We start from the raw sequence: 22081 nt of genomic DNA on the forward strand, positions 1-22081 counted from the left end.
GAATAACAACCATCAAAGTGTAAAATGAATGTGCCGATATAATGGGGAGTACTGTTTCCAAGAAAGCATAAAGCCCCGAGCATTACTATAAACACAGCTTCCATAGGACCAACAGGACACCGGATTGAAATCAAAGCTAATAGGAAGGTGTGTGTGTGTTTGTCAATGTCAGAAACTGGAAGCAGAGCCATTACAGAGGAAAGAAAGGCAAGAGCTGTCCATCCTCCAAGTGACTCTGACCACTCCAGCATATTATCATACACACACTCCACTTTCCATCACCCAGCAAGGGGGCTCCCTCGTGGAATGTGACAGCTGGGTGTCACACAGCAGTCGGTCAGGCTCGTCTCCCTCTCACACACAGAGTGAGGACTTTTAAAGGGATGTCTGGGGATCCATAACACTAGTCTGTTCCAAGAGGTCCCTACTTCAAAGTTATGCTCTGCTGTGCTCCACGTTTCTGATTATTATGGAAATCAAACACCTACCTGCACTCTGTGATTCATGTCTCTGCTCGCAGATTTTATAGAAGAACAAGAGTTGAATTCTCAATCTATGAGTTTGGTTAAAAAAAGATATATATATATATATATATATATATATATATATATATATATATATATATATATTTTAGGGCTGAAAAATATATTGCATTTGCGATAATATCGCGATATGACCAAGTGCAATTTTCTAATTGCAAAGGCTGCGATTATACTCCGTTCACGTGACATGCGCGAGTAAAACGTGTGATATGATGAAACGAGATTGTCTAACCACAGAGGCTGCACTCTGGTTACGTGACACGGGGAGCAAAGTTATGAAACAGTTTACCGGAGAGGACTCGCAAGCAAAGCTGTAACCTACACAATGGCCTCAGGCTCAACAGAACCAAATCCTGCGGGGATGCTAGTTTCAAAGAGGAACTGCACATCAGTCGTGTGGGACTATTTTGGTTTTAAAGTGATGGTTCGGAGTCATTTGAACCGTGACATCCAGCCAAGTAGCCCACCCGAAGTTTTTCCGATCTTGGCCGAACATCAGCCGAGTTATCCCGAATAGCTTAGTAGGCTACAAGCGCTAATGGAACCTGGCAGTATCTCCAAAATTACCACACTAAAATCACATGCCATGACACCAAACTTCTACAGTAGTACAAATATGGTCTGTACTCACAAAACGATGCATTTGGAAGTTTGTACATAGTCCAGGAGTTTATTATTATCAACACAAGCCTGATAGCTTCTCTGCTGCTAAAGCTGCGTCGACGTCACTTCCTTGATCTGGGAGCTTCAAAGTAAGATGAGGGTTGATCTACTACTGTAGACAACAAAGCAAGGCTGCTCAATTTCTCCATTGATAAAATAAATTCACAACTCTACAACATAAAAATTCATGTAGAATATAGCATATACTTTGTTGTCTACAGTAGTAGATCAACCCTCATCTTATATTGAAGCTCCCAGATCAAGGAAGTGACGTCGACGCAGCTTTAGCAGCAGAGAAGCTATCAGGCTTGTGTTGATAATAATAAACTCCTGGACTATGTACAAACTTCCAAATGCATCGTTTTGTGAGTACAGACCATATTTGTACTACTGTAGAAGTTTGGTGTCATGGCATGTGATTCCTTGTTCCTTGTCAACACTTTATGCTCAGATGTTTGTAAGCTCAAAATATACTATTGTGTATGTTCAAATATACTGTTTTGTTAATAAAAAATGTCAGTCGTCAATTTATGCATCACCTCATGTCATCATAACAGAGGTCTGTCTTCCAGGAAAGAACAGTTTAAAATTAATGTAATATAGTTTTGGCCATACTATATGATGTAGTGCTTGTCTTTGTTTAATAATACAGAAGACAAAGACCTTAAAATAAATAAATATATATATATATATATATATATATATATACACATATATACTGCTTCACATTTGGTTTGGTGGATAAGAATACCATTGCATATACAGTGTGTGCCCCCCCCTCTTTGTCCTCTCCAATTACAGTCGAGCATATGTTGCCGAAGTCATGAGACCTAAGTAATGTAATCAGTGGCGGGAAGAAAAAAAAACTAAACAGACTGCTTTATTGTCTATTCCACAAGTGCACTCTCCGAAAAGCATCTAAATATAATGTGTGGAGCGAACACAGACGGGTGATGACAACTGTGAAATGAGTGGATGTTAAGGTATCTTGTTCGGCTCTCTGCTGTTGGACTTGCTACATGAAAGGGAAAATGGGAATTACATTACATTCAACCTCTTTTTTTTAAATTCTTTTTAATTGAGCAGACTTTTATCTAAAGCTATTTATAAACAGAGAAACGCATAGAAAGAAATGCAACAGCTAATGCTAACATGGTTAACCACATGAGATCTGACATGAAACTCATCGGGATTTTGGAAGAAAGAATTAATATTTTCACAACTCTGCAAGGTCAAAGGTTAACACGGCCTCTATCACAGAGTAGTTAAGGATCGCTGCTTTGTCGACAGGATATTGCTTATTACATTAGAGCTGTGGTGAAAAATACCTGAAAACTACAAAGCACTTCAGAGACGGCCTTTTATGTCACAGTAACAAAAAAAATAAAAATCAAGTAAAACAAGGACCATCAAACACGTCTTTTCCTGTGTTGCGAAGTACCAGCAACGAAAAAAAAAATATGTTCTTCTATCTCATCATTATCTGCCACAAACACAGAAAAGGATTTGTTCTCGTTCGCCAAGGGAAACGAATATCTGTATTTAAGGAAAGTTGAACTTTATCAGGCTGACCACCAACAGGCCGCCCGGCTGTTTTCAAACCGATGAGTGGAAGCCACGTTGGAATATTTCCATACATGAAAAGGCCTGAAGTCTAAGGCAAAGAAGAATATCCCGACAGCATTTCTACAGGTACTGGACGAGCAATGTGGTCTTTTGATTAACACTTAAAAGGGTTATCCACGCAAACTGTTAGATCAAATAATAATCGCAGCTGTAGCTTTTGAATCCTCGTTACCTCAAACACTTCTGACCTCTCGTCTGCTCACCAGCACCCACTCCACCGCATCCCGGCTGACTAAACCCCACAGAAAAATGACATGTCAGAGGATAGAAAATAACTTTTAAGCTTTCCACACTGGATCTTTTGTCATATTTAACTTTATTACTTTATTCATCTGTTCATTCATGTTGTTAAAATAACACTTCTGCGCTGTGGAGAGAGTCTGAATAACTGCTATGATTAAAGGGTGCATTTTCCAACTGAAATGCTGAAGAGGTCCTTTATTTCCCCCCGTTGGACTTAAATCTAGTCCAAATCAAAGCAGAAGAAAATTTCGATTCAGGAGGGTTCCTTCAAGTTTTCCTGGCAGCTGATTCACTTTCTGAGCCTGAAACATATCCCCTCGAATGGTTGATGGTAGACTATACACAGATGCCGTGCTGTACCAGAGGATGGGGAGTTTTGGTGATCGGGTCAGGCAGAAACCAGACCAGCATTGACCGCAGTTTCTAAATGAGACCGGATATAGTTTAACGCTTCTTCGTTTCTTCTGAAGAATCTGCAGACACCGACAGGGATGCAGTGCCCTGACATATCGGCAGATGTATTCTCCTAGAGCTACTCAAAAAAAACGGTGTTAAAAGATCTGGTAATGTGCTCAACCCAAGACGAATCCCAAGTCTTCCTGGCGCCATCATAGCGGAGCGATTTGAACTCAACTTGGCGAACTTTGAAATGAAAAGAATTTGGAAGAAGACCCGCAAAAAAGGCTGAAATATTAGTAAAAGACTACAACAAGAAGGCAAAAGTCAGAGAACATTGGGTGCTATAATGTTAAATAACAACTTTTTCATGGTGGTTACAGACTAAAGCACAAATGAACACGCCCGATGATGTGCGTGGGTCCAAAATGTCTGGAGGTAAAGTCCCATTTCTGCAGCTGGAGCTTGGATGTGTGTGTGTGTGTTTTAGAGGTGTGCGGCAGAGGAAGAGATGAGAATGATTTGATGCGACCGCTGCCTATTTTTACACCCCTCACACCTGCACTGTCACTGGCAGGTGTCTCCACCTCCTCTCAACTCAGCTCAGCTCTGTTTGCATGATGCTTTTCAAGCATTTGAAGCGCAACCAAAAGTGTTTTGCAGAACGAAGGGCGAAGAAGAAGGAAAAACAGGAATATGAAAAGAAATAAAACCAGAGGAAAAGATGACAAGATTAGCAGGACCGTAATGCAATTTTCAACAGCAGGGAGATATTCATACAACCAGTAAAAAGAGCAAAAGAAAAAAAAAACTCAACATAAGGATAGCAAAATAAAAGAAATTAACAGAATAAAAGCTCCATGAAAGGGCTATATTTTCTATTTCGATTTTTTTTTTTTAGCTTAGTGTTAAAATCAAATGGTGCGATTTAAATCCTGGACCTGGTTGGAGCTGGTTCCACAGGAGGGGAGACAACTAAAGGCTCCCTGTGGAACACCAGAACAGATTCTGGTAAGAGGAAAAACAAAATCTATCAGACAAAGATCCCCTAAACCAGTCGAAAGCAGCCCCCTTCATCCCTGTGTTAAGTGGAAGCTTCATTGTAATTGTTGTGGTGGATGGTGTCAGATATAACACTAAGATCTGGACCAACACCGAGACAAGAAAAGTCATGTCCGGGTGCAACTTTCTGCTAATCAGTCTGCCGAGTGTTGAATCTCCCTGAACTATGCCACTAATATGTTCTAGAAACCGTCAGTGAAGACACTGACGATCCTTTCCTTTGTAGTGGTCTTAAATAAAGGTTCAAATGAATTCATGAACGAAGCTTTGGTTGGATTTTTAGAAAACTTCCATTTAGAATAAGGGAGACCATATATGCCAAAACCAGAAAAGTCGTTGCCATACCAACTCAACTTTGCTCTTCGGTATTTTGTTGCCAAAGATGTGCCCACATCCTCTGTAATAGCTTCTAATTATGCCACCAGGCTGTTTCCTGTCATCTGACTCTTGAATTTCATGTCAGTCACAAGATAGACTCTTACCCGACGATCGTGCACCGAGTGATCAATAAAGTTGCGAGGGACTATCGATGATATCCTTGGTGAATGTGCGTGTTCGGGGGAGGGGTTGCGTGTGCTTAACCAAATGTTCCTCAGCTCTGTGGCACGCCAAAAGTGGGGAGCAGGGCAGAACAACCCCGGGCTGATAAATTATTCACGGCCTCTCTGCACGACACCGCTGTCAGCTACGGGAGGGTTGGATAGATGGATGAATGGATCGATTGAAGGAGGAGGGAAATCAAGGAATATTCGGAGTGATTTTTGGAAGAACGAGAGTTTGATTAAAAGGGCATGAATGTACATAAGAAGGGACAGAAGAGCACTGTGTACTTGTTGTAGAGGACAGGATGCTCCCTGACAAATTTGCACACATTAACCGCCACCCCTCCTCTGCCTCCGCTGCTCTCTTTCTCTCTCTCTCTCTCTCTCACACACACAGACTCACACATAAGATTGTACAGAAAATAAAACAGGAGGAGAGTTGGATGGGAGATAATACTAGAGAGAGCGATGCAGAAACAGATGCAAAGAAAGACAGTTAGCGAGGGGCCGGGTCATGTGCGTCTCATTTCAAAACCGACAGCACCCCCACATTCACAAATTCTTATTCCCCAAATAGCAAAAAGACAGATGTGCTATTTAAAAACCCACACACGGTCTATACAATATCCGACCTACCATCAGTTTTCAATTATATCACACACTCCTCATCATGTGATGAGCATATGATACGAACTTTTATCTCACTTTGACGTCCAGCCCGTCTTTCTTCCACACAAGCATTAAGTTTCCTCTCCCCCATCCATCCTCCTCCTTACCGCTCCTGCCATCCTGGCCTACTGTCCTGCCACCGGAGCAGCACCCTCTCCAATAATCATTGCGGAAACACGCCTTACTGTGCATTCACGTGGGATTGTAGCAAAACAAAAAAAACACACTTTGCCGATTTAAATTTCTCCATAAAGGGGACAAAGAGGCCCCAGAGTAAGAAACAGGCAGAGCAAACCTGGAGTGTAAATGAGGAAAAATGAAAAGAGTCACTTGAGTGGATGATGCGAGGAGGAGAAGGGGGAAAAAAAAAAAGAAAAAGAAACGCTTTGAGGGGAAAGCTGCAAATGAGACAGAAAATGAGAAAGAAATTAAGACTTCCAGCGAGGCGGTTGGAAATGAGCTGCAAATTGCAGCGACGCTCGAGCTCAGACTCATAAAAGACTCAAAGACAGAAATCAACACAGCTAATGGTGTTTACAAGTCTTCTGGAGGAAACTGAAACAATGCGTTAAGAAAACTGGAGGACTAAGCTGGAGTGCTTTTTAAGTAAGTATTTGAAATGATGCAAATCCTTTTCTAATAGATGGGCTGGGGGGGATGATACAGAATAAGGTTGTAGACACAAAACGGGGGAAGGATTGTTTCATGCTGAGGAGGTCATCTGGTGGCAGCTCTGGTCGTATTTCACACCATGTGAGGCCCAAACAGGAAAATCCACTTAGCAGAATTTCTAATAACGTGCATTTTCTTCATGGAAAAGGCTGCACGCATGGCATTGCAGCATAGGGATGGCACATTCATCATTCTTCTCTTTGAAAGAAGTGCAATGGCTGTTTCCTGTGAAGTCCCCTCAGGAAATATTTCAGAGAACAAGCTCGTCATTTTAAGATGATCTAATTCCTAAAAGTCATAATTCACTGCGATATAAAAACCCAGATAATGTGAGTTCGGCTGCCCTCTCCTCCTCGTCTCGCTCTTAAATGGATGTGGCCATGTGGCCTATGTGTGTGTGTGTGTTTATGAGACAATGAGCCCAGTGTTTGGGTTCTGCAGAGCCTGCAGCCGGACAGCCCGGCCAACCTTACGGCCTGCACGAGACAGCTGTTCCTCTGCCACAAAAAGAAGAAAAAAATAAGGGGAGGGAGAGCACGGGAAAGAAAGAAAGAAGGCAGGAGATGGGGAGAGGAGTGAGGAAAAATGAAAGAGACGCAGAGAACAAATACTCATTCAGACCTAGACTAAGAGCCGCAGAGGGCCAAAAAGAGTAAACGGAAGTGACGCAGAACTTTCAGAATAGTGCTCCACCAACATGCTGGAGTCAGAATTTCATTAATGAGCCAGCAAAATGCCACTCAGCCACCAAAAAAAAGTGTACTAATGCTTTTTTTTGTGGACAATCTCCTAAAAAAACAACAACAACAAAAAACAAAACTTACAGTGTCTCAATAGTGTCCTGGGTGCAAATGATGGATAAAGCTTTTTCCTTTGTGTGCTTCACTATAAACGCATTTCAGTGTGAAAGCTGCGGTGCGCCTTCACCGTACAGTGGAAGAGTCTTTGTAGTCCATCTAAAAAGTCAGCCAACAAACATTCCACCCAACTGTCGGAGAAGATTAATGCATTTACACATTTTCCGCTTGAGAGAGTGAAGAAATGAGAAGTCACTTTATACATCAACAAGTTGCTCACCACCCCTGACCGTTCCACATCGATTCATTCAATAGACTTCTACAAGCTAACGACCTTTAGTCACTTTAAAAAGGCCCTGTCGCGTTGTCGCTAAAGGTTCAATGAGTTCACTCCGTTTATTCACAAGGTGCATTTGACTCGATTTCATTTCCAACTCCTTCCGACAGGAGGGTGAAATACAGGTGAATGGGGGAGGAGATATTACAGGCTGCGCTTCTCTCCTCCAGTTGGACTCTGTGGCAGAAAACGGTCAACAACAGTGAAGATATCTTCCAGCTGGATAACAATTTCACCAAAACCAAATGGAGCTAAAGTTAAATGAGACTGAAGCAGAGTAACGTATCATGTCATTATCCTGAGATTCAAATTAGCACAAGCTTGAATAAGAAGTCGGGTGTATGGAAACGCGCCTAATTTGCAATGAGAGGACGAGCACGTGTATCAGATTGGTACTCTGTAGAGTCTAGACGTCGGAGAGGGTCGGAGCGGCACGATCCCGTTTATTCAGCAATACGTGATCTGAAATGGCCCCTGACACGAGCAACAAATTGGATTTCAGTGAGCCCATTTTCATCTGAATTATGGTTCAATGTTTTTCTTTGTTTCTTTCCTTCTTTCTTAGGCATAAACACAGGACAAAAAGAGAAAAGAACAGATTTTAATATTTAGTAAAGACACTCGCAGACATAAATATTCAAGTGCTAAAAGCTTTGATCCAACTTGTAATCAGTCAACACCGTCTGCAGACGCTCCGATTCATCCTTGTTCTGACCCCTGGCTCACTGTTTTTAGCTTTCCCTCTGAATCCTTTCTTCTGTTACACTTACAAATGAATACCTATCTGCTTAGATTCTCTTTATACCCTTTCTATTCTTTCCCTCAAGGCACCATCCTTCAACAATTTATCTCTCCATCTTCCTCTGCGCTGTCTCTCTGTGGGGAATGGCCCAGTAATGCCAGACTAATAAATCATTCATGCTGTAGCCCCACCTCCCCCCTCTCTTCTTCTTCCTCCTCCTCCTCCATCCTGCTGTCCTCCTCTCCCTTGCTGCTTTACTGTAGCGGTGACCGCATCACCACACCCGCAGACTGTAATTCAAACATACACACAATGAAAATAAGAGTTCATCAGCCCTCGCTTCTTTTTTTTTTTTTGCCGAGCTCCTACACCGGCTTAGAGGACTTAAAATGATGCATCATATATTGGATGTGGGAGGCAGCATTGCCTGAGTTACAATGCAAACAAATACGTCAAAGCCCAGACAGGTCGTAGCCACAGCAGAGACAGAGGGAAGGGGGGAGGGGGGGGGGGGGATAGTGTGAGTGAACTGGAGGGATATAGCACATAGCTGTGCAGTTATCCAATGTAGGATGTGTTTAATACGCAGATAAGCAGTTGGTGATGGTGAATGTGTGTGTTAACCAACCAAAGCAACCCTCATAGGACTCAAATCACAGTGACATGACTGAAGGAGAAAGTAAACAGCAAAGTAAAAGGCCTGCTTCGCTCCAATTTTATGTGATTGTAAGGGCCAAGATGACACTTGACAGCTTCCCTGCTGTTCAGGCCTCTTTTTCACATGCAGCAGAAAAACGAATAAGCCTGGAAAATCATCCTCCTTTTTCACAGCTCATGTTGAAGAGAACTCGCCGGCGCCTTCTTTCAGACGCGCACAAAAGCAAAAGGTCAGCGGCCTCCAACAACGTCCGAGCACAGCACAAACTAAAGCAGCGGTGCATGCATGTGCATGACCTGTTAAATTGGCCCCCAGGGCTTCTAATGGTCCTTTAGCATGATACCCCCACCACCCTCACGTCGGTCTCCCCCATCGCTCGTCCTTGCAAGCTCCTTTTTATTACACCCTGCCGCGTAACAGCCTATTTTGAGATAAAAACGCGTTATAAATGCATTGAGGACTTGATTCCGAGTGAGCATAGAGAAAACACAAGTCGGTGCGCAAAAGCTTTGTCTGGAGGGCAGAAAGTGATGAGTGATTCAAATCTTTCTTTCAGGATTTACCTTTTCAGCACTGGCCTGAGGTTTAGTATAGTTGCACTATGAATTTTTCTTACTTTCTAGGCACCATTTATTGAACTATTCAGCTTAAGAGACTTGTCCAACGTTGTTCAGATGGGATGTTCCTCCACTGTTTTGATCAGTAAAAGTCTCCCAAGCAGAGGCCGCCACTCAAAACTCTCCCTGGAAACTGGAAAGTGCTCCTTGGTAAATGGTAAATGGACTGTACTTGTATAGCGCTTTTGCGCTTTTCTAGTTTAGCTGACCACTCAAAGCGCTTCAACACTACATACCACATTCACACACACACACACTCATACGGCACGTCTACGTCTATACACACTACGTGCTTTCTAATCATTCACACACACATTCATACCCCGGATGCATCGGTAGGCAATGTGGGATTCAGTGTCTTGCCCAAGGACACTTTGACATGTAGCCCGGGGAAACCGGAGTTGAACCACCGACCTTCCGATTGGTGGAAGACTGCTCTTCCTCCTGAGCTACAGCCGCCCCTTGGAAACTCAATCACCCAGGACTTTGCTGTAAAGTGACTTGCTTGAGTGCGTGTCCCTCCCGGCACTTATTCCATTTCGTTGCATTATAATTAGGGCTGGGCGAGTTAACTCGTTATCGCGTTAACTTGTTAATTATTTAACGCCGACAAATATTTTATCGCGTATTAACGCAAGTTTTATTATTGTAAAAGTCTGTTGCTCAGAGGCTTTTATTTTGTAAAATTCTGTTGCTGTCTGCTGTGGAACCGGAAAGGAAAGTAATTGGCGGAAACACCAAACATGGAGAAGGGTACGGAACTTTTACTCGGCCATTTTCATTTTAAAGTTGGACATCACCGCTACAGGTGCTCCTCGGTCTCTGTGTGACAAACCGGAACTAACCGGCGCTACTTCCTGTTTTACTTGTTTCAACATAAAAGCATGTATTTCAAAATAAATTTTAAAAAAACTCCTGCATTTACAGCCAAGTTGAATTGTCTTCTCAGCGTAGTAGTTCCAGTCTAAAATATCACTTAAAGGCAAAACACACAACTGATAGCAGCAAGTCATTCAAGGAAACAGACAGTGGAGCGAGGCTTCTAAATAAAAACTACATCAAGATGGTGATGTTAAAAGTGTGTTTGCACAACAAATGTTATGGCACTTTCAATCATATGGCAGTACATTTAAAATAAAAGTAAATGCTAAAGGGTATACACTACTTTTGAATTCGTTTTTGGATTTTGCGTACAAATGCGATTAATCAGGAAAATCATATGATTAATTAGATTAAAAATTTTAATTGTTGCCCAGCCCTAATTATAATGTGAAATTGAAATGGATATGTTTTGGGATTTTTTTTGTAATGAAACCAATACAACAAAACCTAAATTGAAAATGAAAAATAAAAAAAATGCACCATAAAAAGACCTGTCAAGAGGAGGCAGAGCACCTAACTCAAGAACCAGATTAGAAGGAGACCAAATGTAACCTTGAAGGAGCATCTAAGCTCAACAGCAGAGGCTGGAGTGTCTGTCCAATGGACCACTTGTAGTTGTGCACTACAAAAAAGATAGGCTTCACATAAGAGTGACCTAAAAAGGAAACAAAAAACCCACTACTACTTTAAAGGAGACATTTTTTCCACAGGCTGACACAATTTCCTGACGACCCACTCAACTCTACTCCGCCTCTCTATTTATCCACGTCTGCCTCTTTTGAGATCGTTAGTACTTTGTTACCCTTGGAAAGTTATCAAGGTGTGAGGGTTGGTCAGAATCGGAAGAATGATGGATAATATGGAGACGTTCCTGAGGAAAACATGTTTCACTCTTCCAGAGAATAGAGACTGGCAAAGAGGTTAAAAATACAGCTAAAGCAGTACTCCAGCGGTTTAAAGGGGACACAATTAAACTGTAAACCCTTGTCAAAGCGCATATTTTACTCTGATTGAGAATGAGGGATGACTTCTACCCATCCAGTCTGAAGAAGCTGGGGCCCGTTCTTGCTTGAGGCCAAAATCCCTGTGGCAAAAGATGTTTTGCGCCTTCAAGTTATAAGCAATTGCATTTTGACCAAATGCTTCATATCCAGCAAAAATCCCATTTCAATTCCAGGTTGTAAGGTAACAAAACAGAACTAAAATCAAACTGGCAAAGAGGGTGAATAGTTTCACAGGCTACTTGACATAAAGCAAGCCTACAACTGTAATGAGACACATCTCAGTTTAGGAGTCCTAAATATACCGAGTGTTAAAGGATAACTGCGGTATTTTCAACATTAAGCCTCTTTTCTGAGTCGTCTGCAATGTTTTAGAACCCCCCTCACCGCTTTTTTGATGTTTACTGCCGTCTCCGGTATTTGCCTAATTTTGATTCTTCTCAACCTGCTTCAGAACGGCAAGTCATGCGCATGTCTACAAAGGTCCGTAAAAGCACAATACACGTCCGTTTTCAAAATAATCAACTCACCGGAGTGGTTACTGGTGTGCACTGGTAATCCATATCAAATTTCGTTGCGAAAAGTTGCTTCTGTCGTGTTTTATTTGGCAGCTCGTTCATGCTCGCACTATTTTCTTAGCGGTGGCGGAGTAATATCAACGAACATCCAGTACAAAATGTCAAATAAAACACGACAGAAGCAACTTTTCGCCACGAAATTTGATATGGATTACCAGTGCACACCAGTAACCACTCCGGTGAGTTGATTATTTTGAAAACGGACGTTTATTGTGCTTTTACGGACCTTTCTAGACATGCACATGACTGGCCATTCTGAAGCAGGTTGAGAAGAATCAAAATTAGGCAAATACCGGAGACGGCAGTAAACATCAAAAAAGCGGTGAGGGGGGTTCTAAAACATTGCAGACGACTCAGAAAAGAGGCTTAATGTTGAAAATACCGGAGTTCCCCTTTAAGAACAGAGGAAGAAATGACAATAATATCTCAAGACTGCATCATAGGGCTGGGCGATATGGACCAAAAGTCATATCCCGATATATTTAGGTTGAATATCGATATACGATATATATCCCGATATTTTTTCCGGAAAGTGAGAGCTGTGAAATTAAATGCTCAGTCAAAGTCAAAGCCAAATACGAGTAGATTTATTGAAAACTCACTATAAAATGTAAACATAAACACTGTATAACAAAGCTAAGGCTAAGGTGCACATTTAAATAAAAAAAATATCTTAAATAAAATTCTTTTTTTTCTGAGGGCAGCATTTCTATATATAAAGAGATAACAAAATAAAGTGCTCAGTTTAAGAAAAACGTTTTTAAACATCAGCTTGAGATTACCTGTTTCCGATATTTGAACTATATCGATATATGCGATATGCTCTAATTCCATATCTTATTTAAAAATATATCGATATAACTTAAATATCGATATATCGCCCAGCCCTACTGCATCGCAACATAAAAGAATCTTGGTCATCATCTAATTGGCATTGTAAGATTTGCATCTCTGTGCATCGCGGAGTGCCTCCTGTTCATCATCATACCGAAGCGTGCAAAAACTTTAATGATTAAGTTGCACTTGTCATGATACGTGCTGCAGAATGTTGTACCGGGAAAAAGCAAGAGACGATCAACTGGATGAAGAAAAACAGGGACAGTCTACACTGTGAGACGGATAGATGGAGTGGGAGACAGAATCCACACTACACCTCACTGATATAATGCGCTGCAGCAGAACACAAAGCTTATATAACGATCACCCCTGCTTCAAGAGACACCAGTCTAATGTTTCAGTCTGCGCGCTGCTCCCATGAATCAGTCAGCCTGCCTCTTTACTGTCACCGCCCATGTCAACCCTTTTTTATTACAAATAACACCTCGCAAAGTGCCGCCAGTAAGTGAAGCCTTGATGCATCCACCTCTCCCCAGAGGTGATTAACAAATGTCTCCCTTAGAGCTCAACCGGAGCCCGATTTGACCCGTCAAACCTCGCATCTTCTGCATTTCAAGCGGGAAGCTTTCCACATGTGCCACCCCTTGAAATTCACACATCAAAGCCTAACGCGTACTTTAAGAGCGGCTGGAAGCGATTCCACACCGACGCACAGCGTACATCGTGCACGTCCACTAAATGTATTCCCAAATATTACAATGGTGCAGATCTTTCAGCTGGCATCTTTTAAACATGAGGGTGAACAATTTGAACAGCCATATCTAATCATGTGAAGACCTCTTTCAGTCAACTGTGTTTGAATGAAAGGCTTATAAGAGCAGACTGTCAAGGCCTGTTTGTGCGTGCTGTACAAGAAAATAAACCTTTAGAAATCAAATGCAAAACCTCACAGAGTCCAGTTATATCTAGTACAGTAAAGACTGCACTGTACCTGTACTGTTGGCCTAGTTCTGGATTTCATTCGACTATACAGTGCTGTGTGCAAGTCTTGAGTATTTCTTTAATAATTTCCAGGAAAACAAGAAGTAAAGCACTAGTTCATAGTAGATTTCATACTATTCTAACAAGCTTGAACGTAATATATTTTGCACGAGCACATTTATCCTTCAACGCAGCATGAAAACTCTGACGAGCTCCGTCGTCATATAGTAGCTTAACATACAATCCTTTTGAAAACGGTCCGGTACCAAGACTGAACCGAAAATGAGGGAAAAAGCTGCTACAAAAACAAAAAAAAAAAAACTTTAAAAGATCTTTAGAAGTCATGGAGAACTATTATTCTGGCTCGAGACTTCTGCACAGTACTGTAGCGCATCTCATCTTCTCGGTCTAAAATTACTTTGAATAACTCATTAAGGACTTTTCGAGACCTGCAGATGCCTTTTGAGAAGAGTTTGTCAGATAGAGGTGAGGCAAAAGGTGAGGTGAAATGCTACCAGCAGCCATTCCAGCTCAACTACTTTGCTGAGGGACCCCTGCTGTTACCTGGACCCCACTTTGGGAACCACAGATTCACCCTATTTGCCAGCGTCCCATTCACTAACAGTACAGCGAGGCGCTTGTGTGTGTGCCATAGATAGCATGTTCATTTAATGGGTGAATACTATCCCTCTGCATGTCCAATCAACTGTGGGCTGGGGGCATGGGCCGGGGGGCAGGAGGGGGTGACGGTAACACAATAGGAGTGTGAGGGAGTGTGGGAACCAATTCTCCACAGGACAATAGACACTTCCCAGTGGCCACAGCGTACCCATTCACTATCAGCTGCTGGGCCGGCGTAGCACGGCGCTGAATGTGCACCAGCTCAGCACAATGCTGCTTTCTCCCAAACAAGACCAGACTGTTTCCTATCCCAAAGACAACACAGGCCAGCTCTAGCCTATACACAGCCTCATTCTCACATAAGCAGTCTCTTTCTCACTAACTCCATGTCTGCACGTCTCTCCCACTTTCTATCACTGTCAGATACACCAACAGGAGGGTATCGACAAGGCCAGGGATTGTGGAGGCAGTGGCTGGGGCTGCCATGCTGTAACTAGGCCACTGTTTCTCTCCACCGGAGCTTCTGGTCGTGGAGATATTCTGGGCTGAAATGTTATTAGAGTAACCCAGTTTACCCATTACCAGGTGACTGCTGGAGGAGGCCCCTCCCCACAGAGACAGGCACGCTCAAGGACAATGCAAACCAAGATGGGGGGAGGGACGGTGGTGCTGAGGCAGGAAGGTGATGAAGGATGCGATTAGTTAGTGGATGCTCCTCTCAGATCAGAGAAATCACTGCAGGACACTGGCACATGTGACTAGCCGGAATTACTGTCACTTCCAATTTGTGTGTGTGTGTGTTTCTGCACTGTGCTCTGACGTGACCCAGGCTCAAACTGGTACCCAACCTCTGCTTTTGTGTGCGTGCACTCTGGTTGCTGTGGCAACAGAGCCTGAGAACCAACAGGCAGGGTGGGGCTGAGAGAGCGGAGAGCTAATGAGAGTAGCGTGAGAGTTTTTCCAGTGCCGCCACTTTGGCAGAGACAGACATTTACACACACAGACGTGTCTCCATCGCCACAGATGACATTACATTGGCTTACATTCATTTCCTGGAGACTTCCTGCCTGACTGATACCCAATTAACCAAACCGTATAACTAAAAACTCTCTGTGGAGCCTCTGAGAGGATGCGAGGAAATGTTTGGGGAACACTGGCTTAAAACCAAGTCAGCTTTAACTTTTAACGACACACTACAACCCGAGTGAAACAGTGGCATAATATACACACCAAGAGGCTGTTATGTAATACAGGATACAACGCTAAGGCACTGACTGGATTTGCAATAAAAGACAGTAATGGCTCATCATTCAAATCGGCATTTACTTTATAAGCCTTTGATTACCAAGTTTGCATGTCGTCGCATGTTCAAATAACATTAGCACACCTAATGCAAAGCTTTCGTCCTTCATTAAAATATTCAGAACTGGTTTGATTTTCTGCTTTTATTTCTTTTGACATCAGCAAAATGCCCTCTAAAAGAAACTTGACCACTCTGAGCCACCGTACATACAATCTGACAAACCGATTCACTTCGATGTCCAGCACCAAGCAATCTATGACAAGAGAATACAGAACCCAGTGGCGTTCTTGTTACTGTGCTGCATTTAGGGTCGTCGTGACTGCAACATTTTCTCAGACGATCATTTTTAATACAGACAATAATTTGCAAACAGCTACCTAAACGTCTCTGTTCATTCTTAAAGCTGCTTCTATGCTATCAACCTACTGGTAATGTAACAATTCAACTAACAATCATTTATTGGAAAAAAATACAAGCACATGAAAAAATTCATGAACTTAAACTTTCTCACGGCAGATATGCAAATCTGTGACTTTTGTCAGTCAACTCAATCAAATGGTGCAAAACAAATGGAAAATATCGTTTCAAACTGATGAATTACATCGTTAGTTGTGACAAGCCTGCCATTACTGCTAGCAGGGTATCAATCAAGACCACTGACACCTGCAAATTACAGGGGATAATTCCACAGCTAATTCATCAACTGGGAAACTCCCCTCGCTCTGGTTACCAGATCAGATGGACCCAGTTCATCTTTAATCTACTGTGAAGAAGTTTGAGGAGGGAAATATTCAGAACGGACGGATTAAGAAAGCGCTCAAGACTGAGCAGGAAAGCTTCCTGTGCCCAGAGGGTTTTTTTTCAGGTGAAAGATTTGACTGAAAGCACGTGGGGGGGAAAAAAAAGCAGACTACATGTGCAATGGGCTTTTTCTTCAATCTAATTAGCTCCAATCTGTGCTACAAAAAAATAAATAAAGAAGATTTATTTAAACAATCTAATCTAATTTAATTAATATCTCACTATATTACATGACTAGTGACGGGCTGCATCTCAGAACGCACAGAAAATCGCTCCTCGCGTGTTTTAACTGCTTTTCATTTAAATTTTTCTTGTTTTTACGCTGGAATTGGATGCATCTGAGCTGGCTGGTGCAGTTACTGTAATTCAATACCGCTACTAGTCACGGTTTCTCGTGTGGGCAACTGTCTGCTGTCTTTGGGTGTTTTAGCTGTTTCAGGTACGTTGTCTGAGTTTGCATTTTAGCCCCCCAGGACACAATTTTGTTGCGCTTCTGTGTCATGAATAGCCTGGCTGACGCGTCCACAATCTCGATGAGATGGTGGTCTGGGAACTAGGTGTGCATTTTCTCGTATTTAAGGCGTGGTTTACGAATGCCTAGAGCCGTTTATTGGGCGCTACGAATGTCTATCAAATGACGTCAGGTTCTTCCCATGCTGCTTTGCGCGCGATTCATAGCCAATTGTATCACTTATACCAGATGACGACAGAAATTCGACGAGGAAGAAGAAAAAAATGGAAAATAAAAGTAAACTTGCGCTCTAAGCTACTTAAATTGACAACAAAGTAGGCCTATATGCTATATTCTACATGAATTTTTATGTTGTAGAGTTGTGAATTTATTTTAATAATGGAGAAATTGAGCAGCCTTGCTTTGTTGTCTACAGTAGTAGATCAACCCTCATCTTACTTTGAAGCTCCCAGCTCCCAGAAGTGTCGTCAACGAAGCTTTAGCAGCAGAAAAGCTATCAGGCTTGTGTTGATGATAATAATAAACTCCTGGACTATGTACAAACTTCCAAATGCATCGTTTTGTGAGTACAGACCATATTTGTACAACTGTAGAAGTTTGGTGTCATGACATGTGATTTTAGTGTGGTAATTTTGGAGATACTGCCAGGGTCCGTTAGCGCTTGTGCTAAGCTATTCGGGATAACTCGGTAACTCAGCTGATGTTCAGCCAATATCGGAAAAACTTCGGGTGGGCTACTTGGCTGGATGTCACGGTTCAAATGACCCAGGTTGAATCTACTCCGAAACACTTTCTAAGGCTGCATTGAACGGTAACGTTGTGTCCGCTGTCATGTTGGATTAACACTCTACAAGCTTCGGTGTAGCGCATAGACGTCGTCATCGTCTTGCTGCCCCCCCCCCCCGTTCTGTGATTGGTTCCCAAACTCTAGCAAAAATAAGGGCGGTGGTTTCCAGGCTGACTTTGCAGTGAGAATGAAATCGAGCGCAAAGCAGCATGGGAATTCCCAGGCTATGTCATGAAAGCAAAGGCCTTTGGATCCGAAAAAATGGGATATTAAAAAAATAGAGAAAAGGGTTTAAAGATGAATACCAGATTTTCCTCTGACCCACTGAGATCAGAGGCACCCTTTAGACATGCACCCATGCCTACTCATATCCTGCATCAGATCTTAATGGGTTAAGGTTACAACTGACTACCGGCGAGTTTCCTTGCTGCTGATAGTCATTTTCTTCCATGGAATCAAGTGAGTTTCTCTTATCGCAGGTAAACATCTTGAGGTTGAACTATTTGTAATACCCCCGCCCAAAAGAAGAAATCCCATATACATCAATTTGTGGCTGTCACCCAAAGTCACATGTTGAGATGAATGAGAAAAACAATGTCAGTGTGCCGAGTAACTGGATAATATCAAACCAGGCAGAGGCAAACAGATGTAACTCAAAGGTAATTAATGCCCCATACAACAACTAACATTTAACAAAAGAACCCGTGTCACTGTGCCCCTTCATGTCACATGAACCGGTATGATCGCCAAGCTCTGTCCGTTGTGGTCGAGAAGTAAAAGATTTGCAGATGACCGTTAGTTTTACTTCACTTAAACACGAGGTATCGGATCTGATTCTTTGTTTTCTGCATTTCTGACTGAAACTGAGTGACGCGTTTTCTGCAGCTGCCATGTTTCTGCAGGGCCTTTAACATACATGTAGCTCAGACTGCGGCTAACACATCCGAAACATTTAGGAACCACAACTTATACGCCGTTCAAATACGTCGAAGGAAGCCTTTGGTGTGAGATAGAAGCCGCTACATTTAGCTTCTCGTAGAAACGTAATGCCATTTTCACGTTCCGACGAGCTCTGCCAACTCTTGCCCTCTGTCGAAGTAAAATTAGCCCCTTTTTTTGCTAACTCACAGTTCCGGCAACACGAACTTAACCGACTGTGGGCTTCTTTTACATTAAACTGTGCATCAGTTCCCCTTACATACGAAATATTTGTTCTTCTACACTCAAATTATTCCACATTAACCGGAGTGTCACCCAAGCTATAATGGCTGCCTTGTCAAGGACTTTGTGCGCTTTTCTTCGTGTCAACACGTATCCTACCTGCATGGAGTCCGCGCTGATTATTTCTCCCTGAAGCCGTTGTCCGATCTCGATGGCCAGTTTGGACTTGCCAGTACCGGTAGCTCCTAAAATCACCACCAAAGACGGGACCATCGCTCTCCGTAAGGCACGCTGCACACCGACAGTGGAAGCCGCCATGATGCTGCTCGGTGCCCAGCTGACTTTCACGCGCATGCGCAATCTGCGTAGACATGAGAGGTGGGCTCTGTTACTAGGCAACAGGCAGCCGTTACTGTGGAGACGTTGTTTGATAGGCGCTCATATGAAAATAGCCTTTTTAGGATTATTTCGCCAGATATTTTACATTTAAGCCCTCCTGATTTGACTTGTATTGACTGGCTCCCACTGTTCAGCCCCTCAGTAACCAGGTTCAATTCAAGCTTGGTTAAAGAGTTCATCAGCCAAGAACATCCATTAACACACTGGATGAAGCATCTGGGCACGCATCACTGCGATCACGTGTTCGTAAAATGCTTTACGGGGGACATTTTCCGCACAGCTGGTAAATGATACCTGCTGTGCTCTGCAGTAGCGAGCTGAGATGTTTGTTGCCATGGTAAAAAGATGCCAGGACTGGTTGCCTTGGAGACTGTTGAGAAACAATAACGGATAGGGGGAGGGAGATGCTCGTTCATTCATTCGAATTTGCTTTTGATGGAGAACATATGTAACACAATGAAATTCAGATTCAGCTCAAAACGCACCATGCGTTCATTCAATGCTAATGTTACAAAAAAAAAAAAAAATTCCAGGACAAGTCATTTAGGATGTCAAACCATTCAATTTATTACTTTTTTTTTATTTATTTACTCTTCATACATAGAAGCTCATGAGGTACAGAAAAACAAAAAAGAAAAAACTACAAAGTGCTGAGACAAGGCTCCAAATATCACCAAAGTAAGTAAGCAATGTCCTCTGCCACAGCAGAGACCAGTGCCCGAGACAAATCAAACAAAATTCAAGAAATCTGTGCAAACCCTTGCTGGATGCACCTTCTCAGAAAACAAACAACAAAAAAAACAAAAAACAATCAGGCTAACTGGTGGTTTGTGCTGAATTAGCATTGCTGAAGAAGAAGGGCAACATCAAATCTCAGAATCTTGTTATCTCTTGAGGTTGTTACACATACAGCATGTTAGAACGAGAGCCCCCCCCCCCCTAAGCACAGCTCGACGCTATCACATGAGCTACAGAGTACATGAATTTTCCTGAGTGCAGATGAAGCAAGTTATTTACAGTTCTAGATCCAGGTCTGCTGCATTGTTCTGTTGCATGGTTTACGGGACAATGGGGACCAACAGGCTTGTTTGAATTGCAAAAAATAAAGCAAAAAAATAAATAAAATAAAGCATTAAGGTCACTAAAGGCTATGGACACTGCCAGAAGTGTAATCGGTAGATCCTCTTAAGTCCCCACCACCCACGTCAGATCTACGAGAGAGCTAGAGCGGCGACAGTGATTGGATTGAATGCAGGAGCATTCAGGTGCTCTTCACTCCAGAGAGAAAGAGCCGAACGGACATGCCAATTTTCAGCACGTAACCACCAATAAAGCCCTGCCCGCTACAATAACCAAAAAACAGTCATTAGCTCACACTGAAACACAACTCGGTAGGAAAATATAGTATAAAACTTTTGTCACCTCTGACTTGTACAAATAAAGAGACTCCAGAGACAGAAAAGTCACAGAAGAAAACAAATAGGCTTCGCAAAGAGAGAGAGAAAAAAAAAAAAAAGAAACATTGTGACAAAGTGGCTAGTGTGATCAATGTTCAAAGTGTTTTATTTCAACTCTTTTTTTTTTTTTCCATAATGATTTTATTAACAAAAATAGAGGCTTTGAGTCATCTTTGAAAAGCCAGCAAGCATGGCCCCAGTTTAAGACGCGGGGCCAAACAAAAAACTATGGTGAATATAGTAGACAGCTCTGGTTTTGGTTTGAAAGGGACTGTACAGTAAGGTAATTATATACAGAACATCCAGCTGGATAGTCTAGACAGATCGAAAGGCTTCTAAAGGCATTACATCAAATTCAAAACAAGGAGAGAAAAAAAATTCAAACAAAAGATGGCATTTTGGATTCAATCAAGCCAATCTTTTAAAGCGAGTTCAACAACTGAAGCCGACAGACATTCACCTTTTGGCTGGTCTCCTTGGCACAACAACAATAAAGATACAGTGAAATCTTGGTGAATAATTTAGTAGCGTCTTTGCAGATTATTTGCCTGTAAAAAGGATGAACCTCAAACAATGTGTGGCAATACCACCCCCCACCCCTCCAAATAATGCTACAAAATGGGCTGTTACTGTCGAAACAGCTGCTGCTGTCGAACAGTTCTGGTGCAGCAATGAAACACTGAAGTAAGTAACGATTCGAAGCTGCAGGCACAGAAGCCGAGGCTTACAGACATGCAGAATGATAGTGTGTCCCTCCAGCTGTAACGTTACTTTTTCATGTCTCAGGGCTTGCATGAATTGAAAACTAAAACCCCCCAACTGCTGACAAGGAAAGGGGAAGGAAAAAAAATAAAAAAATAAAAAGAACAGATGAGTTTAAATGGTCAGAAAATTAAAAGACAAAAAAAAAAAAAAAAAAAAAAGGGAGAAACAGAATGGTGAGCAACGCAGTGTCGAGGCTAAACTTGAAATTTAGAATTTGCACGCTCAGCACTTAGGAGCCAAGTGCCATAAAAGAGGTTCGATGTTAAAGGGGGGGGGGGGGGTGTACAAAAAAAGAAAAGCTTCAGAAGAGACATCACAGCTGTGCAAGCACAACAACCCCCATCACAGTAAAGGGGAAGTCTGACCAGTGCAGCAGTTAACAGCACATTTGTAGCAGTTCATCAAATTACACCACTGAGTTCACAGCAGGCTTTCTTACGCCAGGCAACAACCTCAATATTATTACGATC

General features: G+C 42.4%; 1 protein-coding gene across 4 annotated transcripts in view; it reads right to left on the bottom strand.

The window, feature by feature from the left end:
- trit1 (tRNA isopentenyltransferase 1) overlaps positions 1-19323 on the bottom strand; it is a 40777-nt gene extending 21454 nt beyond the window's left edge. For all 4 annotated transcript variants that reach the window (XM_075449836.1, XM_075449835.1, XM_075449834.1 and 1 more), the window contains exon 1: positions 19150-19323. In XM_075449836.1, the coding sequence (XP_075305951.1) occupies positions 19150-19308 (159 nt within the window). In that variant the 5' untranslated portion in view covers positions 19309-19323. The remainder of the gene's footprint in view (positions 1-19149) is intronic.
- Positions 19324-22081: the final 2758 nt, after the last annotated feature.

This window comes from Odontesthes bonariensis, chromosome 18 (genome assembly GCF_027942865.1).
Source record: "Odontesthes bonariensis isolate fOdoBon6 chromosome 18, fOdoBon6.hap1, whole genome shotgun sequence".
Taxonomy (NCBI): Eukaryota; Metazoa; Chordata; class Actinopteri; order Atheriniformes; family Atherinopsidae; genus Odontesthes; species Odontesthes bonariensis.